The sequence below is a fragment of the Carica papaya genome, chromosome 5 (assembly GCF_054855325.1).
Source record: "Carica papaya isolate Zhongbai chromosome 5, ASM5485532v1, whole genome shotgun sequence".
Lineage (NCBI taxonomy): Eukaryota > Viridiplantae > Streptophyta > Magnoliopsida > Brassicales > Caricaceae > Carica > Carica papaya.
In genome coordinates, this window is record NC_142313.1 from 40,887,927 (window position 1) to 40,910,007 (window position 22,081).

At 35.1% G+C, this 22,081-nt stretch overlaps 1 protein-coding gene across 1 annotated transcript; it reads left to right on the top strand.

Moving 5' to 3' along the window:
* Positions 1–6,436: 6,436 nt before the first annotated feature.
* On the top strand, positions 6,437–12,793 carry LOC110821062 (pyrophosphate-energized vacuolar membrane proton pump). The gene is given in 9 exon segments (XM_022050760.2): positions 6,437–6,800; positions 8,523–9,097; positions 9,211–9,590; positions 10,313–10,399; positions 10,480–10,810; positions 11,553–11,963; positions 12,083–12,142; positions 12,273–12,430; positions 12,432–12,793. Coding segments are annotated over 9 exon segments (2,331 nt in total). The 5' UTR covers positions 6,437–6,559; the 3' UTR covers positions 12,520–12,793.
* Positions 12,794–22,081: the final 9,288 nt, after the last annotated feature.

Below are 22,081 nucleotides of genomic sequence, written 5' to 3' on the forward strand. Positions count from 1 at the left end.
GTTTATGAAAAGTTAACATTTTATAAATATATTTGAGTTGTTAAAAATTTAAGTTAATAGTTGTAACCGAGAGTAAATTATAGTCACTGACATCTTTAGGTCATAAATATTAATTTATTTTATAAAAAAAATTAAGAAAACATATAGATCAGGATAAATACACATCTCCCTACTCAAACATGGGAGCCAAGAAATTATGTGGTTCATTAGCAATTAGATTTCTATTATGAATCAACAATGTTTCATTTACTAGATTATGCACTACTTTATTATAATATATATATATATATATATATATATATATTTAAATAATTGAAAAAGAACAAAAATATTGTGATAACTCTCGTATATCTTTTAACTAATAAATTGCATTCTAGTAGCCCACAAGCTTGGCTTTTTAAATAAGATTAAACATTCACATTTTAACGGTATCTTATAGTCCTTTTGTAATTACAGTCTCAAACTCATATCTCAATATTAAAGTATTAGTTATATCAAATAGATTAAAGGGTGGGTATACGTCTCATACCTGTAAAGGCCAATCTATCATGCCAATCCCGATATATCATCCCCAAGCCTATCCATCCCTAGTTATGAATCAACATATCAAAATTAATTTGTGCGTACCTTCTTGTGGTAAGACCCATATTTATGTATAACATGTTTCTATTTCTTGCATCCACATAAGCATGGTCCCCATCTTGAAAGTTTTTACTCTTTTCTATATCATTTAAATGTCTTCTGTAAGATCATAACTAAGAATAACAATTCAACTTACTTGTTTGAATTGGTTCATTAATTTTAAATCAAGTATATCCCTTACAAGGTCATCATAAATGATGCATGAACTTTAGAATGAGGTACAAACAAATTACTCAGTACTTATAAGTGGCAAAACTTCCATACCAAAGATGCATTCTTTGAAGAAATGATTCATTATCTCTTCATGTTCACCACATATTGCACGTATTCAATTTTTTCTTGTACCAAATTGACTTTTATGGGTAAGATACCTTTATAAACGCTTTATTTTTTTTATGTTTATTACAAGTATTTTTCAAAAATTAACTTAAAACAATGTTAGTATAGATTAATTATATAATTTCATCAAAATCGATACATATATTTTAATACAATGGATCAATCAGTCTTAATACTATATGTAAAGGTCCGAAACTCAAAGAAAATAAATTTATATTTTAAATGCTGAAGCAAATAATAATGTTAGAATTTACTTTTCTTACACAGTAAATCGGAATGTCCAATAGAGCTATATAAAATGTCACTTCTACATTGGTTCATAAAAAAGACAAATGGTAATTAAAAACAAATAAATATATATCATAGGAGTTAACCTTCACTAGTGTTTGAAGAGAGTCCGGGAGATGAATTACTCACAACCATCTTACTAATTGAGATCTATATCTTAGTCTTCTTGATATAAAATGGTTAATAAAATGATAAACTACACTAACCTAATAAGAATATCACACTAATCACTAAAATGGAAAACTGAAGGTTGGTAAAAATCACAAAACAACTAATGAAACCCTTGATTTAAATAAATACATTTAATTCTAAAACATTTTACTCCATAAATACAGTTAGAAGTTTTTCCGAAAATAACCTATGAAGACAAATAACCAAGTGATATTTTATTTTTGTGCATAAGATCAGTAATTATTCATTTTAACCTACTTACTGGGACTTTTGGGGGTCCATAAGGATATCCTTCTACTCGTAGACCCAGTATCAATATTTGATAATTAACTCGGCCGTTCCTATACCCGTCTGATAATCGGCACCAAAAACACGATCGCCTCGATACTCTGTCTGATATGAGGGTGAGCCATATATCCCAAAATCCTTTTAGTATGGGACTTCTTAGCCCCGTCCGACTGAGGTAATGTACACATAAGGGTTCTGTATGTACCGGGTCCGTCCATCATTTCCCAAAATACCCAGTAGGCTTTCATTTATATAGATTCTCATTGTCAAAACAACCATCAAACACATACCAACATCTCATTACATATTCATAGATTAATTTAAACGGTATCTAAGCGAGCGATATAGTTTAACATAATCGAATAACCAAGTAACCAGATAACTAAATAAGCAATACAAGAGGAACCAAATAAACTAAATAATTGAGAAAACCATCAAAACTATCAATTTAATGCGCACAATATAATAGTAACTAATTTAAGCAGTACAGAAAAATAAACAAGGAATCATGACAAATATGAACTAACCGGTTCTACCTCCACTAGTGACCTGTAATTATTTTTGGAGTTTTTTTAATTTTTACAAAACATACAATTATCGATTATTAATCTTCAATTTACCGTAACAGAGAATAGAGTGAGAGATTATTAACCGAATCGGTATTTTGAAACGTCGTACTACTCACTACGCCTCCTGATAGGGCCCAGATTTTCTCAATTTATTATGTAGAAATTAAAATACTCATCACGTACCTAAAAATACTCCAAAAATCTAAAATTGATGTTGAAAATTCTTTATAGCCAATTTTAGGATTTCGACACAGCGCCAGTTCGCCTTGGCTTACCGGTTTTGGTCAATTTTAGCTGATTTTGCACGTATCCATGTAAAAAAATACGTTAGGAAGCTTTGGTTAGCCAGAAAAATTAAAAAATCAAATCTACCAGCGGAGGAGGGGGTCTCCGGGTGCGGTGACTCTGCCGATTCTCCTTCGCGGCTGGAGTTTCTTCTTCAGCTAAATCGCATAGAAAGAGACGGTGAACACAATGGTCAAAGAATCGTGTGAATCCAGAAACGAGAAGGGGCTCATCGGAGGAGTTTTAGGGTTTTGGTCGCAGCGGCCCCACTGGGCTTTGCCTGTGGTTTTCGGTTAATCCACTATCTCTTTTGCTCCAATATAGCCATATGGAGACTTGAAATCGAAGTTCGAGTGGGAAAGAAAACTTTTTACCTTTTTTGGCAGTCGATGATGGCTCTGTTGCGGCGGCAGCTGGTGGTCGGCCTCTTTATCTGGCGTCTTGTTCTTCTTCTCCGGCGAGGGCATGTGCGACTAGGGTTAGGGTTTCCTAGAACGCAATGCTTAAATATTTACTCCATGTCGATTTGGGCCGTCCATTCAGGTACGCGTGACCCTCTCTCGTCCGTTGAATCTATCCTATTCGGAGAATGAATCTAGGGCGCACGATCGGATTAAATATGACCGTTTAATTGTGTTTAAAGAGGGAACATATTTCGATCGTTTACGGGAGCGAGATTAAATTTGAACCGTCGGATCGCTGGGCACACGGATCGCTCACGTGATGCCGATGTCAGCGGGGTTGACACGCAGCGTGTTTTGGTTTGCTGAGACTGCTGACTGGGCTGTCCTATGTGGCCAAAACTTTCTTTTTTTTTGTATTTTAACTCTCTTTTTTCAAATTTTCTTTCAAAAACACTCTCCAAATTCAAAATTTCGCCAATTTTTTCTAAATTTATTTTTAATTTTGTCCTTAATTTATTTATTTATTTCAAAATTTCAATAAAATTAACTTAAAATAAATCGAATTAATTATTTATATAATTTTTTATAATAATAAAAAAAATTCCAAACCCCATTTTCGGTCCCGGGTATTACACCATATCATTAAAAGAATTTTTTCTTAGAAAAAGAAAATTAAATATCACACTGTTTTTATCCACATGTACCCCCTCTTAATTTTGTTTACAGGGACAAAGTAAAATAATGACTTGAATGGGTTTAATAGGAACCAATATCTCACAGCATTTTAAAGCCATCTTATCTTAGTTACTTATATCCATAGTTGGCCAACAAACATACAGCATCACAATTCAATCCTAATGAACTTTTATATTCAACTAAAATTCTTATTCGATTCTTGTTTGTTCTTTTCATGAGTTTTTATTTTTTAAAATCAAATGTTCATCTATTATACACCTCAAAACTGTGCAAGTCATGTATAAAAAACTATAATAAGTACGTTTATGAGTGTATAATTATAAATACGTACAATAACATTGATTAAATATGGGTGTAATAATCATATGGTTACTTATGTTTTTTTTTTAGCATATTAAATATTGACCAAATATATTATTTATATTAGTTAAAAATTAGTATTAACTTATATTGTCCACTCAAACCATTATCAAATGCTTTTTTTTTTTACGTAATTACATAAAATATTATTTCATCTTAAAATAAATTATTATTGAAAAATTAGACAACTCTTTTTACAAGTATTGGTTCATGGGGCTAATTTTACAATGTTTTCTGGCCCATCTCATGAACCCAATTTGAGCTCAGCCCATCAATGTTTTTCTAAATTAAAAGAGAGATAGAGAATATATATATATATAGTTTCCTTTATGTTTTTTTTTAAGATACAAAGAAAAAATTGACAATGCAATACAGAACTCACCTCCGAATAATACACATCTTATGAAAAGAGAGTTCGACAATATCTTCTCCAACGATGTTTTAAAATTTTTTAAGAGGGTGCAAATGATAATTTTTAAAGAATTAATGGAAGGTCTTATTCGTCGAGTAATCAGTACACCGAGAAATAAATATGTTTTTTTCTTATGATTTTTAGTATTTTTTTTATATTTATTAATTAATTTTTTCTTAAATTAAAAAAAATGTGGAGAATGGAGGTGGCTTTTGTCACTGTCCTTTGCGGTGTAATGAAGTCTCCAATCAAACTTACACACACCTTGTGGGTCCCACCTTTCTTGGATGCCTGCCAACTTTGAGAGGCGAGCCCACTGCCTCACTTCGCCTTCAAGATAAAGCAAACCATAAAAACCCGCAGAACAGTTTTAATTTGAATAAATTTTTACATTAAATTTATTTCAATTTTTTAATTAAATTAATTAATTTTTATACCCAAATAATAATAATAATAATGCTGTGAGAAAATTCCTGATCTCGTGTCACGCGTGAGAGATTTGAAGTCACTGCATCAAAACCAGCAGGTCAGTTGTCAATGGCAGACGCAGTCAACCATTCACGTTCTTTGACTTTTTTTAATCTGAAGTCATATATTATGTATGGTAAATTATATAAAAACCAAAGAAACCGAAAGGAATAAATTTAATATAAATTTTCGAAATTACAAATTTAATTATATAATAATAATAATAAAATTTAGCGTACGAAATAAAAGAAAATTAAAAATTCAAATATTACTGGAAAATATATAATAAATAAATTCCTAAATTAAAGGGAAAGGATTTTGAAAAATAAGAAAAATGAGAATTATCGCGGTGTAAAAGGTTGCACGCCATTCTATATACGTGACGTCATCGGCCTCTCGAAATCCTCCCCCTTACATGCTCAAACTGCAAAAGCCTCGTCCCGGCTATGATTCCCTGCTTTCGGCTGCAGTCGTCAATACGGGGGAGCTTTATGTAATTTTCGAAAATATGGTGGTGCAAATTAAAATTATTACAATGTGCGATTATTTTAAAATAATATTTTTAATAGTTAAAAATATAATTAAAAACTACTTATTTTTACTAAAAAAAAAAGCCAATTTTTATATTTATTTTAAAAATAATAAATATTATTATTAATTATATCCCCAAACAATATATATTATATTAATAATTTTTACCAAAAAAAAAAAGGTAAAAAAATGAAACGGATTGATAATTAAAAAGTTAAATATTAATACAAATTAAACTAAAAATCTACTTGTCACATAATTATGGGCATAACTACCACATCATACACTTGTAAATTCCATTAGGCGCCCATAATTTTTTATTTTAAATAATGTTAAACCTAACTCCCTTACGTGTTTAAACTTAAGTACCTTCTAATTACTGTTTGATTATGACGGTTTATAAAATAACAAACACGTGTTTATCGTTCATAAAAATTTACGTTATATACGTCATCTTTGCTTTTAATATTTTAATTATTTACTTTTTTTAAATAATATTTTATTTTAAATTAATGTTATTAAATTTGTTAGATCTAATGTTTTATAATTTAAGTAAATTAGAAAGAATATGGTTGTAATTGTATTATTAAATTAAAAAAACATTATAATTATTTTAGTATAAAGTTAAAATTTAATAATAAAGTAAATAAATAAATTGGAGTAAAGCTCCTCATGATAATATTTGAATCTTAACAGAACTCCAAAAAATACGTACAGGTAAAACTGGCATTCACGTATATATTATATTCTAATGATTTATAAATTGGAAGTTTTTTTAGTGTATAATGTTAAGAACTTAACTTGGATATTAATGCGTTTAAAATACGCGCTCAACTTGAAATTCCCTCTATATCCAACCAACCAGATTTTTTATTTGATTATAGTAAGGGCAAAATAGTAAATATGTAACGAGTGTAAAATTGTGTTTTTCAGACTGTGCACTCCCAAACATTTTGCGCCTTGATAATATAAAATCATCTGCCACCCTCACTTCACGACTTCATTCCTTCCTCAACTCTCTCTCTCTCTTTCTCTCTCTCTGTAGGCCAGGCGTTTTCTGGGGTGCCGACACCCGGAGTTTTCTAGGGTTCCGGCGACGGAAGAGGATGGCGCTGCTGTCGGAGCTTGCTACGGAGATCTTGATCCCAATATGCGCCGTGGTAGGGATCGCCTTCTCGCTGGTGCAGTGGTTCTTGGTCTCGCGAGTGAAGCTCACTCCTGACCGCAGCACATCGTCCAACAACAGCAAGAACGGCTACAACGACTACCTCATCGAAGAGGAGGAAGGAGTTAATGACCACAGTGTTGTGACTAAGTGCGCTGAGATACAGAATGCCATTTCTGAAGGTGAGGTTCAAAAATTTCAATCCAGATCTTTCAGCTTTTAATTTAGATCTGGAGACTTCTTCTTTTACTTTTTTTTTACTGCAAATAGCTTTTTGTGTGTCCGTAGCGTTTTAGTTGTGCTTGTATGGAATTTTGAGTTGGCCAGATTGGATGATATTTTGAACTAATTGCAACTTAAATTTATTTTTAGCCTCTGTAGAATTCGTATGTGAGAGATTTGGATCATTTGAGCTTTCGCAGCCTTTTTACTTTGAACCTAAACAATATTAGAAGAAGAGAAATTTGAATCTGTATTTTTTTTCTCTTGTTTTAATTTATTCATGTCTAATCGAGCTTTTGCCTAGTCACGTATTTAAAAGTACCTATTCAAATCTTCGAGGTAAAAAATTGACGTTCGAATTAACTTTTACATTTTTTACTACACTCTATTAAGAATTAGGTAAAAGTTTGGATCACCTAGTTTAAGATGCTCGGTTGAGCAGCCCTACTTAGCCTCCTTAATGGAGGTTTAATGTTAATGTTGGATTTTCTCGTAGCAGAAATGAGCTTCTTCTGCTGCTAGATCTGGTTTTTTTTCTTTTCTTTTTTTTTTTTCAAAGTTACTGTTCTTATTTTTACTAATTTTGTTTTGGATGTTTAGAGTAATAATTGTGGGGGAAACGATAATTATTATCTGGGTGGTGTAGGTTTGGACTTTGAATACTAAAGGCAGTTACAGTGTTTCCTTGTCTTATCTAATTAAAGATTATTTGGCTTTACATGTCTTATTGTTAATAGTGCAATGGTCACGTGTGTTGCACATGGATGATGTAATCTTCTAGGTTTACCAAAGACCACATTGCGAAGCATCGTTTTGGAACGTAGATTAACGCTTTCTGGGCATTCTGTTTTTATTTATAATTTTTATATTTATTTTCTGATTAAGATATTTTATGCTTTTGGACCTTTATGTTGTCTTGTCAACTGTTTATGTTATGACAATTACAAAGAGTTGAAACTTTACGTTTGATGTGGTCTTTATTCAAGTAAGATATGCTAGCTGTGCTGATATTATCAGTTCAATTTTATTATTTCTATAAAAATAAAGTCTAACTATGTTATTTGGGTATTGATAACAAATGGCTTATCTGCATACACTCGGGCTAGCGATTGATATCAAATATTGTGCTTTGCTAAGACTGGCATTGGGATCAGAATTATGTAGGCCTCATTTTATGGCCTAGCGATTGATACCAAAAAGAGAAATTCAAACTTAGAAACTTGAATTAAAGCATATTGTTTGCAATGTGGCTTTTTCATATTTCCATTTCAAAGGTTAAGAAAATGAATTGGTATAGAAACATCCCTCTTATAATTGTACATGCTTCCATAACAATAACATAGTTTGTTATGAGCTCCCATTTCGTACATGGGCAGTATATGAAGTACCCTTTCTTTTCTGGCTCTTATTCCTTAAACATTTTTATGGGGCTTTTTATAGCTAGCAAGTATAACAGATTGTAAAATATATTGATCTGCAGTATGTTTTATGTGTTAATTCTAGTTCAAATATAATTATATTGAATTATTGATGTATGCTGTTTTGGCACCAGGATGCCTTTTCAACCACATAATTATTGATTTCTCTATTTGAGTCTTTTTTCTTTACATGGTTAATTCATTAACTTTTATTGAGAAGGGAGAAAAATACCTATATACTAAATAAATTATGGTTGTCTACAGGAGCAACATCCTTTCTTTTCACGGAATACCAATATGTTGGGGTCTTCATGGTTGCTTTTGCAATTCTGATCTTTGTTTTTCTGGGTTCTGTTGAGGGTTTCAGTACAAAGAGTCAGCCTTGCACTTATGATGCCCACAAGATGTGCAAACCTGCACTTGGTACTGCAGTCTTTAGCACTTTGTCCTTCTTGCTTGGTGCTTTCACCTCTGTGCTCTCTGGTTTTCTTGGGATGAAAATTGCTACATATGCCAATGCAAGAACTACATTGGAGGCAAGAAAGGGTGTGGGGAAAGCCTTCATTACCGCATTTAGGTCTGGTGCTGTGATGGGTTTCCTCCTTGCTGCAAATGGTCTTTTAGTGCTTTACATCGCCATTAATCTCTTTAAGTTGTACTATGGCGATGACTGGGAAGGCCTCTTTGAGGCTATTACCGGCTATGGTCTTGGGGGATCTTCAATGGCTCTGTTTGGTAGGGTTGGTGGTGGAATTTATACAAAAGCTGCTGATGTTGGTGCCGATCTTGTAGGAAAGGTTGAGAGAAACATTCCAGAAGATGACCCAAGAAACCCAGCTGTAAGCCAATGACATTATCTGAATATATTATATATAACTTAGGCTGAGAACATTCAGTAGATCTCCTTTTTTTCCTATTGCATCTAATAATTGGCTTAACTGTTACCTTTTAGGTCATTGCTGATAATGTTGGTGATAATGTTGGGGACATTGCTGGTATGGGTTCTGACCTTTTTGGCTCCTATGCTGAATCATCCTGTGCTGCCCTTGTTGTTGCTTCCATCTCCTCCTTCGGAATCAACCATGATTTCACTGCAATGTGTTATCCTTTACTCATCAGTTCTGTTGGAATTCTTGTTTGTTTGATTACAACACTTTTTGCCACTGATTTCTTCGAGATCAAGGCTGTAAAGGAAATTGAACCAGCACTGAAAAAGCAACTTATCATATCCACGGTCCTGATGACAGTGGGGGTTGCTATCATTAGTTGGCTTGCTTTGCCATCATCTTTCACAATCTTCAATTTTGGGACACAGAAGCTTGTAAAGAACTGGTAAGATTTATGTTCTCTATTGCTAGTAATCAAGTGTGTTGATTGTTTACTCTTAAGTACTCCAATTAATTAGATGAGCATGTTATATTTTCTGGTAACTTGATGTACTTTGTTGTCTGTCTTTGTAAATGTTCCTCGCTATGAAGGTTCTGTAGAAATTGGCAAAAAATTATCTTAAATGTTAATGATGTTATAATTGACGATTTTTTTTCTCTATCTGGGTGTATTTCTACAATAGAGTTGCCAATTGTTCGAAACTGCAAGACGATCTATGCATGCTTTAAACAGAAACGCATTTCAAAACATGGTTAACTGCTAAATGTAATTGGCCTTGAAAATTAACAAACTAGTGTTCTGGTCCCAGTTTAATTTTCTTCATTTGTCTTTTTTCTCGAGTCCAGTTTCTTCCCACATACATCCTGTGTAAGTTTCTTATACAACAAAATCCACAGAACTTGCTTATGAAATACCATAAACTTTAATAGGAGAATAACTTAGGAAACACATTGAGCTTCTAAAGTAGAAAAACAAGGCTTTATTTAATATTTTGTAGTTTATGTTTTTGGTTTCTTGTTGTGACTCGTGCATCGACAATTATCTCATTTCATTGTTTGGGCATGCTGTATTAGATGCACCGTTCTTTCACCAAGTACTGCTTTAGTCACTCTCTTGAACAACAGGAAAAGTGTTGCTCTAACTGCGAGCTTGATATGGTTTTGCAGGCAGCTGTTTTTGTGTGTTGCTGTTGGTCTTTGGGCTGGGCTAATCATTGGGTTTGTCACAGAGTATTATACTAGCAATGCCTACAGGTATGAAAAATAATTATTTTGCACAGCAGCATTTCGGCTGATGTTTCCATCTTGATCATGTTCTTTTTCTTAATTTGCAGCCCTGTCCAAGATGTTGCCGATTCCTGCAGAACAGGAGCTGCCACCAATGTTATATTTGGTCTTGCTTTGGGTTACAAGTCTGTCATTATTCCAATTTTTGCCATTGCTGTCAGCATTTTTGTTAGTTTTACCTTTGCTTCAATGTATGGTATTGCTGTGGCTGCCCTGGGAATGCTCAGCACAATTGCCACTGGTTTGGCCATTGACGCCTATGGTCCTATTAGTGATAATGCTGGGGGCATTGCTGAGATGGCTGGCATGAGCCACCGAATCCGTGAAAGAACTGATGCTCTTGATGCTGCTGGGAACACCACTGCAGCCATTGGAAAGGTACCTTTTAATATCCTCCCAAGAATGTATGTGGCTTCACTTAATTCTTTAGATGCCTTTGTTTGCTCTAGAGGTCTAGAATTGGTGTGGCTTTTTCCTCGTGAAATGAACCAGGGATTTCAACATTAATCATGTAACATCAGAAGCATTAAGGTTTTGGTTGGTCATTCAATTTTTTAATTCTAGTTCTCATATTAGTTTTAATTTGCATAATATGAACTTCATTTGTAGTGGTTGCTATACTATATTATTACCTTGAATTCTTTGACAATGAAAATCAATCCCTACTTATGTATAATGGGAACATCATTTGTGGTGGTTTAGTTATCCCACTGCCATTTCTAGTATTTCTTTTTAATGGTGGGAATTCAACTCCCAGCTTGAATTAGGAATTCAATTCCCATTGTTAAGATATTTAAGGACTGGTGGTAATGACTTAAGTATAGTAAGTTACGTTTTAGTTATGCACAGTAAGAATAATATGGCAGTTATAGATAGGAACTTAATGAGAATTCCTACCAAATGCACTGTAAATCCCAATTTTTATTGTTTCTGATTTAGTTGGAGGCTATTCTGATTATTTCTTCTTACTCTTACGCTTGTCTTTTAAGCTTGCAAAGGACTGTCTGAAAACTGCTATTTCCTGTGCTCATAGTTTTCAATCTTTTGCTTATTTATTTTTTATCTTCATCCTCTACCAAATATAAGGCATTATTGAACCCTCCACTTTTTTTGTGATCAGGGATTTGCCATTGGATCTGCCGCACTAGTTTCTTTGGCTCTCTTTGGTGCTTTTGTGAGCCGTGCTGCTATTTCGACTGTTGATGTCTTAACCCCGAAGGTCTTCATTGGTTTGATTGTTGGTGCCATGCTTCCTTACTGGTTCTCTGCTATGACAATGAAGAGTGTGGGAAGTGCAGCTCTGAAGATGGTTGAAGAGGTTCGTAGGCAGTTCAACAGCATTCCTGGTCTCATGGAGGGTCATGCCAAGCCTGATTATGCTACCTGTGTCAAAATTTCCACCGATGCATCTATCAAGGAGATGATTCCACCTGGTGCCCTTGTCATGCTTACTCCCCTTATAGTTGGAACCTTCTTTGGTGTTGAGACTCTGTCTGGCGTCCTTGCTGGTTCTCTCGTTTCCGGTGTGCAGGTAATTTTTGAGCATCAAAATGGCAATTAAAGGACGATTTATTCACTAGTTACTATAGTCTCTGTACGGATGTTGATTGAGTGTGCATGTTTTTTGACTACTCTCTGGGTTTTTAACAGATTGCAATATCTGCATCAAATACTGGTGGTGCATGGGATAATGCAAAAAAGTATATTGAGGTAAGTAATGTGTAGAACAAACTTACATTGCCTTCCATTATCTCTTGCCCGGACATGAGCTTGTATATCTTTACAGTATCATATAAAGATGGATTATTAAAATAACTTTGGTTTGGATTTTATTAATCAGGCTGGTGCCTCGGAGCATGCGAGAAGTCTTGGTCCAAAGGGGTCTGAGCCGCACAAAGCGGCTGTTATTGGTGACACCATTGGGGACCCGCTCAAGGATACCTCTGGCCCATCCCTCAACATCCTCATCAAGCTTATGGCAGTGGAATCTCTGGTATTTGCTCCCTTTTTTGCCACCCATGGTGGTCTGCTTTTCAAGATCTTCCAAGCGTAGCGAGAAGAAGCACATCAGGGAAGCTGGTGGTTAAGTTTGTCCTTGTAGAAGTATCTGTAGTTTCATCACAAGCTTAATCTCTACATCTTCCATTCCCCATTTTTTGGGGGGTTTTTTTTTGGGTCAAATTAGTTTTCTTAGTTTAGAGAATACTATTTTTGATGGGCTGGATGGATGATTATAAAATTGGTCAGAACGAGGACTAAGATGTTGTGTATTGTATTTCCTTTTAAGAACAGCCTGAATTTTGAATCTTGTAACTCTTTATCTTTTCCCATTTGAGCGAGAGAGGATTTTGATTGCTTTTATTGTTTGATGTCATTCAATTTCTTTGCTAGACACTCTTTGAAAGTGGCAAGAAGACGATTTTGTAAACTCTGATGTTTTAAGGATATGATATTTTTATTCAGACTTTTTTGTGTAAATAAAATTCGCATGGATTATTAATTATAGCTTTAGTCTATTAGGTTTTGTTATAATTAACTTTACTACGCCTTTGCACACGGTTATAAAATGAATAATAAAAAGTACATGATATATGTATATATATATACGGAATTTTGTCCGTGGAAGAGTAATCTCATAAATTATGAGGTTATTTACACGGAGGTAAAAGTTAGATTTATATGGTAATTGTTCCAATTGGCATTTTATTTGGTTTAATGTTTCTACCTCTTAAATAAGTTTATAAAGACTTTGAAAATAAAGTGGTAAGTAGGAAATTTTTTTCGTGGGGCAGGCCGCGTATTAATAAATTTCTATCCTCTTCAAATATGAGTTGTGTGTGAATTCGTATTTTTAGGGCTAGCTTCATAAGAAGGTATGATATTTTTTATTTAAACCTGCTTAAATCGATTTGCATGAACTCGATCTAATGCAGAATTCTTTGTTAAATAATAGGTTTAGGTTTCGGCTGCAAGTTCTAATCAAATTTAGTCCAAATTTGAACTGGTATATATGTATATATTAAAAACATAAATATAAATATATAAATATAATCATTTTTTATGTTATTGTAATATAATTATCGGGGTGGATAATTGATAAACCTATTAAGATTTAAAAAATTAAAAAAAATTATAAATTGCTTTACGTTTAGGAGAGATTCGTGTTTATAATTTATAAGAACATATCAGGTTTGAATATAGTGAGAGCTTTGAGCTTTTTATTTTATAATTCATATAAAGAAAATACATGATAGAAGAGCAAAATATTATTATAAAAAGAACATAAGTAGGAAACGAAATAAATGAAGCATTCGTGTTTGCTTAGCCAAGTGCAAATAAGTCAACATCTTCTTTGTCTTTATTCTATTACTAGAATTTTTCTTCATAAAAGTTTTTTCTTATCCAACAAAAGAGCCGAGAGATGTTTAGTACTGACAAGTGCATCAAAGATGCAATCATCAATTCTCCTAAGAGGTCACAATTACTGCGAGCAAACAAATTAATTTGATAAATGCACTTTTGCTACGCTACTAATACTTGTACTTGCTTTGTTATTATGCCCAAGCTTGGTTGAGGAAATGATACGGGGCATAAAAAATAATATGTTGATTCAGGTCGGTAATATTAATACTATAGGACAAAGAACCATTTTTAATAAATTTAAAATTGAAATAAAATAAAAAATAAGGTCACTCAATTTCAACAAAAGACTCACCCCCAAATTCAATAACTTTGAATCCCCTATCTCGATCACGATTTTCCTACCCCCAGAGAGAAAGGTCCTTCCCTTTTAGGCTAGTTGTGGGCTAGGAGGGATTCAAACCCTCAATACCATGGTTTGTAGCAACGTGCCCTAGTCCTTTGAATTGCAAGCCACACCTCATCTCTATTAGATCTATTCCCATGAGTACCCTAAAAAAGGAACATTTCATCTCCCCAGTTATTTCGGGTTAAGAAGATGTGAAGCATCTTTTTTTTTTTTTAAGAACGGTGCGTTTCAAGGTGTGAAGTGGGAGAGAAGGGATTTCATAATTGGGGTTTTGAATAGAATGACCTTTTCATTTTTTATTTTTTTCTTTGTTTTTTCATATTGAAAAAGTAATAAAAATGAGAGGTGTTAAAACTTTTTATCATCTTAATGTCGAGCTATTTTTTCGTAGGACCTCACCTACAATATCATCACCACAGTAGAGTTTAACCACCAAGTTCGGGATGTATTGGTGTTGTTCCTCTATGCCTAAGAGACCATAATATCGAACCATAAACGAAGAAATGTATGCTAGAAAAACATATTGGCTAGTGATTGTTAGCCCCCAATTCTTGACTTGAAGGGATACCAAAAGCCTCCACCCTTTTATCTCTTGGATATATAGAGAAAGAGGCTAGAGCTTTTGGTTTTTTCATATTGTTAAAGAGTTGAACAATAATTTTTTTGTGTTGTCAAAGAGTTTAACAATGAAAATAGATGATGAGTGCCTGATTGAATTGATTGTGTCATGTAGGAACAGGATTCAAGTCTATCGGTCTTAGGATGCCTTAACTGCATACATACATCACTGCACTTTTACTTGACACCTATCATAATTATAAATAGCTTGTTTCGCTGTGGCCTTCTCTTAAATTTTCAAAACTTCTATTACTTCATCCCCGCGGGGGTAGAGAACCCATTAGTAGCTCAGTTGTGCTACCAGAGGTTATAAGGAAATCAAAATAAAAGAACATTCACCTTGGAGTGGGCTTACTACTTAAATGCTTCCAGAAGTTATATACTCCGCACTTGGCCACCCAGCATGTACCATGGGCACGATATTTGGTACACCAGAAATGTGTCATTTGCAATCCTCTTGCTCTAGGGAAAGGTCCTCTCAATACTCTAACGTCCATACCGGATATGGATTGCATTGTCTTATGACGTTATAAACCCAACTCACATATCATGGGGCGAACAACCCAATCCTTAAAATATATTACAGCCACATGTGATGAAGAGCCGACATCGAGGTGCCAAACTTTTTCGTTGATGTGAGTTCTTGGAAAAAATCAGTATGTTATCCCTATAGTAAGTTTTATCTGTTGAGCGACGACCTCTGTAATACCTAGGTTCAGAATTTGGTCTGAGATCAATTTTAACATTTCAAATATATAAAAAAATTTATTTATTAAACTAATTTATTTTAATTTTTGTTGAATTTATGAAAAAAATAGGATAGGGATGAAATCGAAAATAATTTTAGAAAAAAGAGATGAAAATTTGAGTTCGGATGATGTTTTCAAAAAAAATTAGAAATAGGGAGTCATAGTGCAAATAGAAAAAGTTGTGTCACGTAAGACCGCCCAGTCAGCAACCTCAACGAACCAGAGTACACTGCATGGCAAGGCACGTTGACATTGGTGCCTCGCAGGATGCCACGCGGGCGATCCGCGTGTCCCACGATTGGACAACCCAAGATCGATCTCGCGTGCATGGACAACTGAATTTATTCCTCCTTTAAGCACAATTGAACGGTCGAGATCAAATTATGATGGATGGTCCAGATTTATTTTTCCTTTAAGTACGATCGGACGGTCGAGATTAAATCACGATGGACGGACCAGATTTATTTTTCCTTTAAACGCGATCAGATGGTCAATATCGATCGTTATGGATTGCCCAAATCAAAGCGGGATGGATATAAATACCTTGTATCACACGGAAACCCAAACCCTAGCCGTCAGCCCCTGCCGAAGAAGAAAAATTAGACACTGGAGAAAGAGATTGACTGTCGATTGCTGTCACGCCGGAGCGACCATCGAACGCCAAAAAAAGGTAAAAAAATTTTCTACTTGCTCAGAATTTGATTCCAAGCACCCCCATGGCCAAATCAGAGGAAAATGGATGACGAATGAGCCAAAAACCGTAAGCGAAGCCCGGCGGAGCCGCCGTGGCCAAAGTCCTAAAACCCCTCCAATAAGCCCTTCCCGATTGCTGTTTCGCATAATTTTTCGATCATTATGTTCACCGTCCTCTTTTGTGCATGTTAGCTGAATAAAGTACCTCAGCCGCGAAGGAGAACCGATGGAGTTGCCGCACCTGAAGACCCCCCTTCCCCTGGTAAGTTCGATTTTCTGTAATTTTTGGGCCAACCGAAGCACTTAACATGTTTTTTTGCATTGATACGGCCAAAACTAGCTAGGCCCAGACGAACTTTTGTTGGAAAGAGATTTGGAGACCAATTTTAAATTTTTAAGGTATTTTTAGATACATAACAAGTGTTTTGCATTCCGCATAGATAATTCAAGAAACCCGGTACCCGTTAGGAAGTGTAGTAGACAGTGTGACATCTCAAAATATTGATTCAGGTAAGGATCCCTTACACTTTTCTCCATTACGGTAAATTGAGATTTAATAATTGATAATTGTGTATTTTTATAAAAAATTAGAGAACTCTAAAAATAATTACAAGTCACTAGTGGAGACAGAACATATTAGTTCACGATCGTTTTGATTTCCTATTTATTTTCTTGTATTGCCTATATTTGTTTACTGTTATACTGTGCGTAACTGAATTGATTATTTTTAGGGTCTTTTTGGTAATTTGGTTATTTAATTCCCCTATATTGTTTGTTGGTACTCTAGTTATTGGTTATTTGGCTATGTTAAACTATATTACTTGTTTAAATAAACTATGAGTATAAAATGAACTATTAGTGTCGCGTAGTTGATTATTATGCTAATGAAAATCTATAAAGAAAAGAAAGACTTACAGGGTACCCAGGAAAGGACAGACGGGTTCGGTACATAGGGAGCCCTATCATGAACATTACCTCAGTCGGACAAGGTTAGGAAGTCCCTTACTAGTAAGGTTTAAGAGATATGGTTCACCTTTATACCGAATGGAGTATCGAGGTGCTGGAATATTTGGTGTCCATTATTGGACATGGTATGGGGATGACTAGTTAATTGTTTAATTAAATATTGGTTTGGGTTCACAAGTAAGAGGACATCCCTATAGACCCCCAGATGTACTGGTAAACAGGAAAAAAAATAAAAAGTGATCGTTATCTTTTATGTGAAAATAAAATGTATATGGATACGGGTCTTCGTAGGTTATCTTTGGAAAAAATTTGTTACGTAAATATGGAATAAATGACTTTCTTTATAATAAGTGAATTTACATTAAATTAAGGGCTCTATTGGTCATTTTTTTTTTTATTTTTACCACTCTTCAGTTTTTTATATATGTGATTGGTATGATATTCTTATTAGGTTAGTATAGCTCACCCTTTCATTAACTATTTTAGATCAAGAGTATCAAGATCCAGATCCCAATTAACAAGAGGGTTGTGAATAGTTCACTACCCAGACTCCATTCAAAAGCTAGTGAAGGTCGTCATAGGATGCTCAGTTATTTATTTTTCGTTTATTTCTTTAATTTCTGTTTATTCTTTTAGAAGTGACATTCTCATAATCCTATTGGGCATTCTAAATTATTGTGTAAGGAATGTAAACTCTAACTCTATTATTTCGCTTTCACATTTTATTTATGAATTTATTTTCATTTAAGTTCTAAACTTTTACGGTTAGTATCAGAACCATATTTCTCATAACTATTCCTTACACAAAGACCTAAGGAAACACCAAAAATGAATTATCACTCACCTATTCCTTGTGAAATGTAAGTACATATAGATGAGGAGAGCAAGACCCCTACTAAACTGAGTAACTTGGGAGAGTTCACTTTGAGAGGATGTTGACCGACTCTTTGAGATGTTAGAGAGACTCATCGCTGCCCAGCAGGCTCGGGAGGAAATGAGGGAGCTACCTGACCCTCCCTCACTACCACAGTTTGAGCCACCCTTGCAGTGGGAGGATCCAAAGCTACCTCGGTACAACCCTATTCCTCCACAGTACCATCCGACACCACCACAGTATAATCTGGTACCCCTACTGCATCACTCGGTACCACCACAATGCAATCCAGTGCCTCCACTGTATCATCCAGTACCACCACAGGACCATCCGGTTCCTCCCCAGCACAATCCAGTCCCTCTTCCACGGGACTCAATTCCACCAATGATGGACACATACTATACTAAAATATATAAAAGACTAAACTCATCTACTTTTGTAGGGACATCCTCTTTCGAAGAGGCCGAGTACTGGTTAGTTGAGACAAAGAAGGTTTTCACTACTCTTAGGGTGGTTCCTGAGTATAAAGTTGTACTTGCTACCTACATGTTTGTGGGAGAGGCAGATTGCTTGTGGCAGCTCAAACAGGCCACCCTGCTCGTTCCAATCACTTGGGAACAATTATTGATGGCCTTCAATATAGAGTACCTCCTAGAATACCTCCGAAATCTGAACGAAATAGAGTTTGCATACTTAGTCCAAAGTGATACGACTATGTCAGAGTATGCCCAAAGGTTACTAGAGTTGAGCTAGTATTCCCCTAAGATCATGATGGATGAAGGCATAAAGGTAAAGAAGTTCGAGTGGGGCCTCTGTTCAGAAATTAAACTGCAACTGTACGTGTTCGAGTTCAGTACTTATTCAGCCGTTCTGGCCAATGCACAACTAGTGAAGAGGAACTTTCGTATTTTTCCTCTAGTAGTGGCGAACCCCAGACCCCTGGTTTCACACTGCAAACCAGCACCCACTCCACTGATTCAGCAAAATAAGAGACGTAGACCAATGACTTAGGTTCCTCCTCAAACTTTGGTAATAAGACACGGTATGACTTGCCAGCATTGTGGCAAGGATCATGGGGACCGACACTGTTATCATCTCAATAATACTTACCGCATATGTGGGAGTTCCCAACACTACGTGAGAGAGTGCCCGCGAAATCAGAACCAGGTCAGACCTCCTATCCAGGGCAAAGTTTACAACCTCACTTAATAGGATGCTAAAACCAACTCATACGTGATACAGGGTACGTACACTATTTATAATCACCTTGTACATATTTTGATTGATATTGGTGCCTCACATTCATTTGTCTCATATACTTTTATATCAAACTTGAGTGTATTACCTAAAAGACTTGATTCTGTATTATTTGTGTTTATTCCTAAGAGTGTGACACTAATATGGGAGGTTATATATAGAGCTCGTATCATAGATATAACAGATAGAAAATTGAGTGTGGACCTAATAGAGATTGACACGGAGGACTTTGATGTAATCCTAGGAATGAACTGGCTAGCAGTGTATCACGCCACTGTAGGTTATTTTTACAAAAAATTTGTATTCAACCATCCTAATGAAGAGTCATTTACAAATTAATAAAAATTTTAAATATTATTCCCTCATGAAAATTTTCCTATTACAAAGTATTTTAACTCGGTTATTTTCTACAAATAGGTAAACCTAAGAAAGAAATTTGCATTCAAGAGGTTCTGGTAGTTTGAAACTTTCCAGATGTATTTCCTTATGAACTACCTAGATTGTCAATGGAAAGAGAATTTGAAATCACCATAGATCTCCAGTCAGGCACCCAGCCTATCTCAATTGCCCCTTACCGCATGAGTCATGTTGAGATGGAAGAGCTGAGGAAACATATTAGTGAATTATAGGATAGTGGGTTCATCTGACATAGTGTGTCCCATTGGGGTGTTGGAGTCACATTTATAAGGAAGAAGGATGAAACGTTAAGGTTATGTATTGATTACAGGAGATTGAACATGGTCATGATAAAGAATAAATACCCCTTCCCCAAGATCGATGACCTTTTTGACCAGTTGCAGCGTGCCGAAGTCTTCTCAAAAACAGACATGCGTTCAGGTTACCATCAGGTAAAGATCAAGGTAGAGGACATTCCTAAAATAGTTTTCCGAATTAAATACGGATACTATGAGTTCTTTATCATGCCATTTGGACTAACTAACGCGCCAGTCATCTTTATGCATTTGATAAAAATGATTTTTAGACAATTCCTGAATCAGTTCGTTATTGTATTTATCGATGATATCATAATATATTCAAAAAGTATAGAGGAATACACTCACCATCTGACTCAGATTTTGCAGGCTTTTAGAGAAAAGAAGTTATATGCAAAGTTGAGTAAGTGTGGGTTCTGACTCAAACATACTACCTTCTTAGTGCACATCATATTAAGGGATGGAGTGTCAGTGAACTCCAAAAAAGTTAAGGCAGTGTTTGGTTAAAAGAAATTGACATCGATCAAGGAGATTCGTAACTTTCTGGGAATGACAGGTTATTACCGTAAGTTTGTAGAAGGATTTTTTAGCTAAACTGCTCCTTTGACCCGACTCATAAAAAAGAGTGTCAAGTTTGAGTGAAACAAGAACTGTGAAATGAGTTTTTTAGAATTAAAGAAGTGATTGACTATTGCACTTGTGTTGGCCTTGCCAAGTGGGACAAGTGGATATACAGTTTATATTGATGCCTCTTATTTGGGGTTGGGTTGTGTTCTGATACAATATAAAAAAGTCATAACTTATAAGTACAAACAGTTGAAGAGTCATGAGAAAAACTATCCAACCCACAACTTAGAACTTGTCGCTATTATCTATGCCTTGAGGACTTAGCGCCACTACTTATATGGAGAGACTACCGACCATATGAGTTTAAAACACATATTCACTCAGAAAGATCTCAACGTGCGTCAAAGATGTTGGATAGAACTTCACAAGGACTACGATTGCAATATTTTATAAAGTAAGGGTAATGTGGAAGCTGACGCACTCTGTAAAAAAAGTGCAGGTATGTTAGCTCACATAATGGTTTTAGAATATAAGGTAATAGGGGCCGCACAACAGATACGATTTCAGGACTTGAAGAGAGTTACATGCTTAGCTCACCTGATTGTTTAACTTGAGTTGATCTAGAGAATAAAGGAAACCCAATCCACCGATTCCACCCTAATAGCTCTTAGGAAGGACGCAGAACATAAAGTAAATTCAGAATTTCAAGTCTTTGCCAATGGATTACTTAGATTTCAAGACATTATATGTGTTCCAGGAGACAGTGAACTAAAAAAGAACATCATGACAGAGGCTCGTAGCTCAAAATTTATCATGCATCCCGAAAACACTAAAATATATCAAAATTCAACTATTACCGATCTCGGAGTGGAAGTGGAAACACATCACAATAGATTTTGTGATAGGATTTCCTAGGACACATTCGGGACATGATGCCATTTTGATAATTGTTGATCAGCTTACCAAGTCTTCTCACTTCTTGATCATCAAGATGAATGACCCATTGGACAAGTTAACAAGAATGTATGTCTGGGAGATAGTTAGATTACATGGAGTATCAATGACAGTAGTATCTGACAGAGACCCAAGGTTCACTTCCTGGTTTTGGTTTAGTTTTCAGCAAGTCATGGGAATAAAATTATCTCTTAGTACCACATTCTACCCTCAGACCGATGGACAATCAGAAAGGACGATTCACACACTGGAGGATATGCTCTGAGCTTATGTTCTTGATTTCGGGAGCTATTAGGATGATCATTTATCCTTAATAGAGTTCACATATAATAACAGCTACCAGACAAGTATCGACATGACTCCGTACGAGGTGTTGTATGGCCACCCATGCAGATCGCTGATCTGTTGGGAAGAGGTGGGTGATAGAAAATTGTTCGACCCAGATCTTATAGAGGAGACTATAGTCAAAATAGTTAAGATCAGAAAGAA